The 11626-nt window shown below is 30.4% G+C and overlaps 2 protein-coding genes across 2 annotated transcripts; one reads left to right on the top strand and one right to left on the bottom strand.

Annotated features, from left to right (window-relative positions):
• The first annotated feature begins 1048 nt into the window (after positions 1-1048).
• Positions 1049-2946, top strand: LOC111287902 (uncharacterized). The gene is made up of 2 exons (XM_022878589.2): positions 1049-1761; positions 2377-2946. The coding sequence occupies exons 1-2, from the start codon at positions 1306-1308 to the stop codon at positions 2734-2736; spliced, it is 816 nt and encodes a 271-aa protein (XP_022734324.1). The 5' UTR covers positions 1049-1305; the 3' UTR covers positions 2737-2946.
• A 5299-nt stretch (positions 2947-8245) lies between these two features.
• On the bottom strand, positions 8246-11073 carry LOC111287758 (vesicle-associated protein 4-1-like). Its single transcript, XM_022878439.2, has 7 exons — positions 10644-11073; positions 10479-10549; positions 9829-9910; positions 9622-9740; positions 8848-8925; positions 8622-8741; positions 8246-8526 (listed from the first exon to the last, which is right to left on the bottom strand). The coding sequence occupies exons 1-7, from the start codon at positions 10894-10896 to the stop codon at positions 8467-8469; spliced, it is 783 nt and encodes a 260-aa protein (XP_022734174.1). The 5' UTR covers positions 10897-11073; the 3' UTR covers positions 8246-8466.
• Between the last annotated feature and the right edge of the window lie 553 nt (positions 11074-11626).

The raw sequence follows: 11626 nt of genomic DNA, 5'->3' as shown, positions 1-11626 counted from the left end.
CTTTGTGTAAGTATCACGATCGAGACTTAAGTTTCGAATTCGTGCGACTCCGGGACCCAGACATTCATTCTTTCGGTATCCTAGATCAGTCTTCCTGTCACGGTTCACACCCTTGTGAGATATTGTCCGCTTTAGCTCCCCTGTCTCACGGTTTTGTCCTACAAAAAGCGCCTCACAAGGCGGAGGTGGTGTGAACCCTTTTATACTCCAGTGACCCTCCTATTATGTTCAATGTGAGATTCAGGACTTTTCCTCAGGTTCTTGACATTCTCCCGCACCCAACCTCATGACACCCTCGTCACGGTGGCTGGCCACCCTGCCTGCCTCCTTTGAGGTGCTTGGCGTGGATCGAACGGTTTAAGGCTGGCTCTGATATCACTTGTCACGGGTCGAGACTTAAGCTCCGAACCCGCACGGCTCTGGGACCCTGACATTCACCCTTCCGGTGTCTCAAATCAGCCTAACTACCACGGTTCACACCTTTGTGAGCTATTGTCCACTCTGACCTCTGACCTCACGGTTTTATCCTACAAAAAGTGCTTCACAAGACGGAAATGATGTGAACCTTTTTATACTCTAATAACCTTTTTATTATGTTCGATGTGAGATTCAAGATTTTTCCTTCGGTCCATGACATAAGTACCTACCATTATACAACAGCTGTTGTGTTAGAACGGTAGAATCAAACACAATGACAGGAAACTCAACCTAAAAGTTAAGGCTTTTGCACTGTCTCCCACCAAAAATGTGTTATAAGGTTGTTCTCCTGAAAATGTTTTCCTCATTTCTTTTTGGTTAAGATTCCTTGTCAACCACTCTCTCTAAGGCCAAAAATGTGCTGTTAGAGCCCTGTTGGTGGTGTTACTCAATCCCCCACTGACATCCAACTAAACCCTGACAGAAGACAACGTGTCACCGACACATTCGTGTCGGTAACGCAACGGTGTCCGATAAGATTCCTCCACCTGTCTTCACCGACGTAAGAGAAAAAAAAAACATCAAAAATAGGAAACAATATTAAGAAAAGTATTAAATTATTCAAAACCCTCCAATCCTTCTTTAGCATCTTCCTCACCACATTTCCCTCCCTACCACTCTTTCAAGTTACCGTAATAAAAACAGATTTGTTCCCCACAGAACTTTTCTTTCATTTCTGTTTATTTACTAAATATTACTGTAACATTCATCTATCACATATGTACAAATATATACACATTCTGATCGATCTCTCTCCCTTCCTGTGAGCTGATAGACCACCATTAGGCCACCCCTGAGGGCTGAGAGAGAGACGATCACCAGGTTAACATGGCGCGTCGTCTCTTCGCCTGTTGTGGCCGGGGTTCATCTTCATCAAGAAATGAAGTTCATGCAAGTGGAAAAACCAATGGAACAGTAGAAGCATCAGCATCATCAGTTGAAGGGCCAATCCTGGTGGAGTTGTTTTCTTCACAGGGATGTTTCACATCACCGGCGGCTGAGCTGCTGTTGTCCAGGCTAGGGAGAGGGGACTTTCAGCTCGATGCACCGGTGATTGTGTTGGCTTATCATGTTGATTACTGGGATTACATGGGGTGGAAAGACCCTTATGGCTCAAGCCAATGGACTGTGAGACAAAAGGCTTATGTAGAGGCCTTGAAGCTTGACACTATTTTTACACCACAGGTTGTGGTTCAAGGCAGGGCTCAGTGTGTGGCTAATGATGAAGATGCTTTGCTATCCACCATTGCTAGTGCCCCCAGGTTCCCTCCTCCAACATTCCAGGTTTGTATTAGTTTGTACTTTTTATCTTGTCTTTGTCTTCATCTTCCTTTGTATGGAGAATTGTATTATTATTCTATGCTTTTATTGATAAATTTCAGATCTAGCTCTTTGCTACAATCTGTGAAGTTTTTGCTAATTCTGGTCTGGAGATCCCAGAAAGTAATTGTGGAAAGAAATTAAGAAATGTAGAATTTTAGGAAATGGGTAATCTATTCAACGAAACAATTAACTCATGGACTTGAATCTTGAAACTTTGGTAAGAAACCAAGAAACCAAAGAGTAAAACTATTTGGTTTAGTCTTTTGGGTTACAACTCGAGAACCTCAGCCTTGGAGCGGACTCCACTATCATTGAACTAACAATTCATTGGTAACCATTCATCTTCTTTGCTGAGTGCATAAATCACCTTCAAGATATGGCAATTGTGGTAGAAGATTTCCATTTTCCTTCTGCCAATGTTGTTGAAGTGCAAGATCAAGGCAGCTATTAGTCAAAAACCATAGGTCTAACCTAACATAAATTCACATGTAATGAATTCACCAACTCTTTCTTTTCTTAGAGTGAGCAAAAATGCTAGTCAGGAAAGTGATAATCGTGCAAATTTTGTCTGAACAGGCAAATTTCCAAAGGCCTACATCAGAGTCCTTGCAAGTGACCCTAACTGGAGCTTTGAGGTCCAAGGTAGACAACAATGGTGTCGATGTTATGGTGGCGTTATATGAGAACGGATTGGTGAATGACTGCCCTACAGGAGAGAACAAAGACAAAGTCCTATCCAATGATTTTGTGGTCAGGAAGCTTGAAAAGCTCTGCACTGTCAAAGACATATCTGCCAAGAAGACAGTCTCAGGAACTGTTACTTTCACTCTATGGGATAGTTTCAACAGCAACAAATGTGCTGTTGCCGTCTTTGTTCAAAACTCCTCCCACCAAATTTTCGGTTCACAGAACTTTCAACTGCCAGATGATATATGAAAATGTTGAATCAATGAAGTATAGTGTTCTGGCTACAATTTTTAGGCAATTATGTACAGTATGTGTTCTGCTTAGGTATTGATTTCTTTTCTTTTTGTTTTCCTTTGTTATTTCCAGGATTTTTGTTTTAGGATATGGAGAGACATTTTCATTCTTTATATGATTTTCTTATATCCTTTGCCAATACTTGATCCTTTTATAATTTACCTATGTTCACTGTCATAAATGAACTAGTGAAGGCTGGAGCAATGATTTGCAATCTATAATTCGCCAGAAAATATTTCACTGGATTGAACTTGTTGAGTCCATACTTTCCATATTCACAGGATTAAATTAATTGAACCTGAGGTTTAACTCGGTTCAACAGTCACACTAAAGAAGTGGTATCAGAACGTCCGGGTTCAAATTCCAGCATTTACAACCCCTTCTCCTGTCTCCACGCTTTGTGCGGCTGATATCCAGCTCTGATGAACTTCTTTAATCCATAAAATATACCTGAAATGTGGTTCACTTGTTTCATAGAGGAGCCAATTGCTGCCAACTTTGACTCGAGAGGAGATGGTTCAGATTCAATCTTATGATCTTTGAGTATAATTGCAGCTCCCATTATAACAATAATACATTACTAGAAAGGTGCCGGCGCATTACCATGAGTAAATTTGATAATTTGTATATTTATGTAGTGTAAAGTACTATAAATTAATGTATTTTATTTTATTTTATATAAAAATTATGTATCATAATTTATATAAACATAAAAAATATGAAATATATTTTTTGGTTTATGTTAAATCCTTATATATTTTTTGCAAAAATGTTAATGTGCCACTTTTATATTTTTTTTGTATTATTTTCGTATTGTGTTTAGAATTGTTTGATCTAGCCATAAGTCAAAAAATTTTTTTATTTTGCCATATATATTCATTGCATTTTTATGAAAATTTTATCAAATTAAAAAGAGATAAAAGGAAAGAAAAAACAAGTTTTCATGAAATGTAGATAAATTAACCCTTTTTTCTCATAAAACTAATCTAAAAAATAAACATAAAAAAAGGAAAAAAAAGTGAGAAAATGTCAAAATGGTGAAAAAAATAAAAAATGAATAAAAAAAAGTTAATGGAAGGTGCTACATTTATATCTCATATTGAGATTAAAATAAAATTTTTTTAAATTAAGTAAAAAAATACTTTATTAATATAATACTTATATACGTCTAAAACTAAATATATTTTTAAAAATTTAGCTCCATAAAGAAAAAAGTGTAAAAAATGTAAAAATAAAATATAAAAAAGTCAAAAAAATAGGAAAATTAAAAAAAAAAGTAAAAAAAGATTTGATATGTGGCAAATTAAAGGGGCCCAAAAATTTAAAATATTAAAAAATATTTATTAAATATAAAAAAGACATAACTAAAAAAAAAAAAAAAGGCCTTCGCATTGATATGTTTAAAGGTAAATTTGTAACATTTATACACAGGATACCTCCTTTATAGCTATCATTTCAGACTTCAAAGAATAGAATCAGAAGGAAACTCTGAGTAGAATTAAAACATTGTGTTTAGCCAAGCATGACTTTGCGGTTAATAATCAATTGGATGATTTGTGTATTCATGTTATATAAAATATTAAAATTTATATATTTATATTATATTTTATGTAAAAATTATATTTCATAATTCATATCAAAAATATAAAATGTATTTTTATGATTTTATTGAATCCATATATAATTATTATTAAAATTTTAAATCGTATCATTTTTATAATTTTTATTTGTATTATTTTATATTATATTATTTTATCATATTTTAAATTATTAAATCTAAATAAGATTGTAAGTTGACATATAAAATATATAAAAACCATTGTAAAAGAATAAGCAACTCTTTCGTTGGGAAAGAAAGGCTATTAGTGTTTGGATATAACTTTTCCATCAAGATAACATTTTCAAAATTAAATCTAAAATTTAATTCAATTAATATTTAATAAATTTAATTTTAAATTTTAATATTTATAACTTTTTTTATCTTATGAACTCCTTTAAAAAAAAAAAAAAAACCTTCAAAATTTACTTCAATACGTCCAATGAGATGAATTTCCTAGGGGTAAGAGGTCTATATTCCCCTGGACATTTGGATAAGTACCTATCAATCACCAATAACTCTATAATTCAAATAGTTATTTTTATGTGTAATCGATTAAGTTTAAATTGATAAAATATTAATTTTAAATTTAAATTTAATTTTAAATTTTAAATTTTAAATTTAGTTCAAATTCAATCGAATTTTATATTTTTAACTTGACCTCGATCGATATAAAAATCAAACTATTCGAGTTTACTCGATTAAATTCGATTAACATATAAAAATAAATTTAATTCTCATATTTAATAAAAATTTAATTATTTATATTTAAGTTTAAATACAAACTCGATTTTAAAATATTTTATTAATTAAAATATTAAAATATATTAAAATATAAATATTCAATTAAATTTATGAGTTACTCGAATCAAATATTAAAAATATTTAAATTTAATTTAATTGATAAATTAAATTATTTAAATTTAAACTCAATTCAATAATAATTAAATCCAATTCAAATTTTATTTAAATTAAATTTAAATAATTTATAAATATTAATATATCATTCACAACTTCAAATATTTCCCACGAACAATAGTTTTTTTTATAGAGGTAAAACCGCAATGATTAACACAGTTAACCAAAATCTTATCATGATATTTTGCACACTTCTTTTCATTGCAATCTTAGTCACGAGACAATATCTTCTATTTTTTAATTCTTACTTTACTTTTAACCTAAACGTATCTACTTAATTTATTTAATAATAAATTTATAATTTTTAAGAATTACATCTCATATCATATTATTTAAATTAATATTTAATCAAGAAATCAAATGCGTTTAATTAAATTTTTTTAAAAAATAAAATATTGAGTGCATCAAACCGAAAATGACACCTTTAAAAATATCTTTCCAAATTGAATTAAATCAATACAAAATTTGAAACAACTTTAAAAATATAAAAATATATTAAAAAATTCCAAACTTTGTTAGGTAATCAATCTTAAGGAAGAAATTTTTTTTTCAAATTTTAGAGATTAGAGGTAGAGATTAATATTTAATTTGTAAAATATTATTTATTTTGATTAAAAAATTTTATAACTTTATCTCATAAAAAATATTTCATAAATTTTAAATTTTAAATTTTATTTATATATTATAATATATTCTTAAAATATGTCTAGGATTAAAATGGTTTTACCTTGACGATGACATCATTAATCCATTTTACCTTCAAACTGACGTCAACAAGGCTACTTGAGTAAGGAATTGTAGCGATGAAGTGAACATGGATCAGAACAACAACCTTGTTTTTGTCTCTTTTTCGAGCTTTTACTTTAGCAGTGTTCCAGAAACATGTCCCTATGATTAACTCCCTTTGGAATTAATCATTATTTACTATTGCCCAAATCTTGCATAGAATATTTACCTTAGAGGCATCCAATATGAGTTTCTTCACCAAACGGATAAGACTTAACCATGGTTCATTTAATAAAATAAGATTGTCAAACTTTCAACAATTTGGGTTTTAGATTATGTAAGAAATTGTAAATCGTTTTTAAACCCTTTTTTTTTTTAATTTTATTTGGATTTAATCTTTTTTGGATGATTTTAAAGATGTAATTTTCATCATCATGATGCTTTTAAGATTTTTATTTTTTTTACTTTAAAATCTTAAGTAAATAAATTATTTAAACTTTAAGTTAAAATAAAAAATATCGTATCTAATAAATTAAAATTAAATGATAAAAAAATTATGCATTTAAAATAATTTTAATAAATAATTATTGATTGAATTTCAATTTAAAATTTTTACATCGAAAAAAATAATTTTTACCAATCAAACTAACCATTTATTAGTAATGCTTTCAATATTTTAATTTTGAAAAACTTTATGCAAAAATCAAACCCTAAATTTTATAAACTTCTACATGTATTGTACAATAGTAACTCTTTTGATATTAGAGTATGACAGGTTTTGGATTGAAACATTCATAAAATTGTTCTTTATGTTTTCATAACTTTTGAGGGAATGAAAGTTTATTCTTTTCAATTAAGTAAAAGAAAGTTAATAATAGCCCAAATAATTTCAATTGATCTCTAATTATTGAAATAAAAAGCAAAATAAACCTTAATCATTGAAACCAACAAACCACATAATTATTGACAATCATACCATACCATCATTTTTATCTTTTCACTTTGAAATTCCAACCATTTAACAGGTCTCATTTAAAATTTTCTTAATCAATACTTAAGTTATGGGCTGTTACTAATTATTAATAAAGTCCAAATATTATGTTTAAAGACTCAAGAAGAATGTTAATGAATTTTTTTAATAGTTAATTAAATTTTTGGTACTTAGATTTTGAAAAAAAAAAAAATTGATATTTAAAGAAATAAAATTTTAATTTACACCTTAAACTTTTAAATAATACATCATTTTAGTCCAAATGTTAATACTGTTAATTTAACTTATTTACATAGTATTTAACTAGTATAATTTTGTTATATTATGTTATTTGTTAAATAAAAATGTTAAATATTTTGTAAAAATATCATGCTGATACCTTGTAACAAATAATAATTGATCAATCCCCTAAATAATTTTAAGATTCAGGTAAAAAAATATTTTCTAGATCCTTTTTATTAAAAAAAGTATTTATAGTATATATAGTTAATAAATAATTTGATAATATTTATCAAAACACTACATATATGTATATTGACATGATCAATGAGATTAAAATTTGAGTTAACAAGATACATAATTTGAAAGTTTAATATGCTAATTATACATTTTATGAAAATTCACGGTGTAAATTATATATTTTATTTCTTTAGGCACCAATTTGTACATTTTTTTCACAGTTAAGTACCAAAAGGGTAATTAACTCTTTTTGAAATAAAGAAAATTACAGCTTGAAGGTAAGAAAAGGGATTTCAAATACTGAAATTTGAACTCTTAAAGAGGAACTACAAGCAGGAATCATCATTGAAGTTCAAAAGTCAGCCAGGATTCTAAGAGAACGGGCTTGCCTGTTCCCGACAACCGGCAAAAGATAATAACATGAATGAGCAAGAGAGGAATTGCCTGATCATTACATGAGGCCGCCGGAAAATACTAGTGGTAACCATCGTCATAATGTCATACAAGTATTTAAGACAATTTCTCTTTTATGGTAAAGAACAGGTGATCATTAAAAAAAACCAGAATAAAATACATAAATCACTTGAAAACAGAGCAAAATTCATGCTTGTCCAAATACAGTCACAGGGAATGGTACAATCTTAGAGAACACAATGGATATAACTTTAATCAAATATTGCATCAGAAAAAAAAGGCAATATTGCATCAGAAAAACGAGGCTAAACACCTGTGACATATACAAGCAATCCGGCCTCGAAAAAGTTAACCAAATATGATAATGCATTGTGCCTTGCATTTAGTTTCATGAGAAAACAAAACCCTTTATCTACAAGTGGGATGGCTTTAGCACAAGAGTCAGGTACCTTGACATTGTCCTACAGGAACGGGGCTGTCAGTCATCCCTTCGCGTTCCCTCACTTACATAGGGGGTCAAAGGATGCATCCTTTTCCACCAAAGAAGACAAAATCACATACAGTCAAAGCAAACAAGACTTCATGTTGAATCTACCGCTTCAACTTGCTGACGTGCCAGGTATTTCTCCCTTCGCTCTTTCTGAAAGTAGACAGAAATTATCCAACGTAAGTATAATATGAGCGAAGAAATCGAAATATGATCACTATTGTGAGATGATATCAACAGTTGATTACCCATTCATCAATCACAAGACCTTCTCCAACAACCCTGGGACCCGTGTCTGGGGGAGGTTTCTTGCGTGCTTCGAAAGCAGCCTCAGCCTCAGCCAACTGACGTTTAAGTTTCTCCAATGCCTTAAGATACAAGAAGAATAGCATTATTAAGCATTCAAGAAGTAAACCAAAAGAGCTCTGTAGTGCAGAAAGCAAAACGCTACTAAAACAATTCACTTCTACTTACAGGGCTAGGCCGCTCCACATCTAGAAACACAACCCGCAAAATTCTTTCTACAGTCACTTGATCCCTTTGTTCATCAAACTGTACACAAGAAGGCATAATAAAAATTCTTGTGTTAGCACCAGCATCTTAAGTTTAGCAGGGAATAACACATAACCAACAAGCACATTAGGTATTAAATAAAAAGAAATATTGGGAAACTTTAAGTAGTCTGAGGAAAATCTTATGCTTTAAAGGATCTGTCGTACATGCCCACACCCGCTGGCCTGGCATCCTATCGATGATAGTGAAACATTGATTGCAGACAAAACCAGAAGAATTAAATTTGTTTAGCACTTCACATGAATGAACTCTATCCTATAACCACCTATTGAATTAAACACTACCAAAACCCACAGTATCCTATTGCAGTTTGTGAATAAATACATATCATGCAGGCCTTACAAAAAGAAGGTGTAACATGACTATGGCACTCATAATGAATGCGAACTCATTAAAGATGTGTTTCCTAACTACACTTCATCGCGCATGTTGGATCGTCACACAAAACTAGAGCAATTTTCCAAACAACTAAAAAGCCTTTAAACCAAATCCCACTTTAACCAACTTTGAACAACCAACTACAGTACCAACACAACAAGTACTTCCACTTCAAGATTTCAAATATGAGGAAAATTTCCGGTAGAATTCATTCATTCATGCTAACGAAATGCAAAGATGGATCTCCATTGTTCGAAAACAGCAAATATATAACAAGCCAGAACATTACTGACTTACAAGCTCAGGCAAGTAATCCACCCCATCTGTCACCTTCAAACTCATTATCTTAAATTTAACTTTACTCTTTAAATCCACCTGCACCTCATCATTCTCCGGACGCTCCACAAATTTAAACACTGTACACAACAAATCAAAACAAAAACATTACACAAACAAAATCATTGCAACAAAATATAACCAAATCATGGTGAAAGATTTTATTACCAGTCGCGATAATGCTTTCCCCTGGCGCCAAAATGCCACCAGGTGGACGCATAAAACAACTCTTGGGTGCAGTAGTTTGGAACTATAAATAATACACAAAAATCAATCAATCAATTAATTAAAGAAAGTAAAACAACTAGATAATTCAATAAAATTATCGAATATTATGCTATTTTAATTGTAAAAATTACTATTATATTCCAGAAAATAACTGTTATAACTGCCGCGAATATTAGTATTAATAATACACAAAAATCAATCAATTAATTAATTAAAGAAAGTAAAACAACGAGATAATTCAACAAAATTATCAATATTATGCTATTAAAATTGTAAAATTTAATATTATATTTTTAAAAATAACCGTTATAACTGTCGCGAATATTAGTATTAATAATAACAAAAATCAATCAATTAATTAATTAAAGACAGTAAGACAGCTAGATAATTCAATAAAATTATCAAATATTATGCTATTTTAATTATAAAAATTAATATTATATTTAAGAAAATAACCGTTATAACTGTCGCGAATATTAATATTAATTCATTGAAAAATCATAATTTCAAATGAAAAATGCGGAAATTACAGTAAATTTTGACGTAAGAAACCAGAGAAGTAAATAAAAAAATTAGTAATTTAATTTTACCTTGAAAGCTACGTGAGATTTACTAGTGTTCTTCAACCTGATCGCACTTCTCGTCTGAGTTCCAGGCTCATCTATAATTAAAAAAAAAGTGAAAAATTAAAAGATCATAGAAATTTAGCTTAAACAAAGCGACGAAGTGAACAGCTAAGCAAAGTGGGCTCCTACAAGGGAAGTAGAGGTTATTAGTAGGATCAAGGCGAAGCCGGCGGCGAGGAGGGAGAAGCGATCTGGCTATAAAAGAGACGGTTTTGAAGCGCTTGGCGGTAACCGTATCCGTATAGCGGTTGCCATTGTGGTTGAGGTTTTGAGTGGAAGAAGAAGAGGAAGAGTTGTTCGTCGTGGCGGAAGTTTGCCAAAAGTGAAAAAGGCTAAACACCTTCCTCTCGGAGCTCCGCTGTTGCCGGTCGAAGATCGCCATGCGTCGCCTTACAGTTAGGCCGTCGACTGTGGCAGTGAAGTAATCTATCTTTTGCCGTCGCCAAAAAAAAGGAAACAAAAAAAATCTCGAGGAATTAAATCTTTCGCCTTGGTTTTCCCATTTTATAAAAATATTTTTCTTTTTCTTTTTTCTTTTTTTTTTTTTTAAATTTTGGACATGCAAAATGGCTACATTCTCGTCGAACTTAAACACGAGTCGGATTTGAAATCTTTGTCTAAATTGTAATTAATTTCTATTTGGCATCCGTTGCTGACGTGACGGTAGCATTCATGCCATTCAGTTACAGTTTCGAAGATATTTTTATCTAAACTTGATATTGCATTTATTTTATTGTATTTATTTTTTGTTGAATATATATGAAATATAAAAATTTATGCAACAGTTTATGTTGATATATTAAATTTAAAATATAATTTTATAAAATATAAAAATTATTATGTTATCATTTACGTAAATATATTATATACAAAATATAATTTTTTTATTTGTATAAAATTTTAAATAATATTATTTTTATATTTTTTATTATTTTTATCATATTATCTTGTTATGCGTAAAATTATCGAGTTTTCTTTTGCCTCTAAGGTAAAAGCTTTCTAATTAGGAGCAATATTAAAGGTACTTTCGTCATATTATTATTATTATTATTTTTTTGAAGTTCATTAATTGGGATAAATAAATTTACGTAGTCGGTAAAATACAAATGGAA

Source organism: Durio zibethinus, chromosome 4 (assembly GCF_047325235.1).
Source record: "Durio zibethinus cultivar Kanyao isolate XHJ-2024 chromosome 4, ASM4732523v1, whole genome shotgun sequence".
Classification (NCBI taxonomy): domain Eukaryota; kingdom Viridiplantae; phylum Streptophyta; class Magnoliopsida; order Malvales; family Malvaceae; genus Durio; species Durio zibethinus.
Note: the sequence above shows the minus strand (reverse complement) of the source record. Positions and strands in the feature narration are given on the sequence as shown.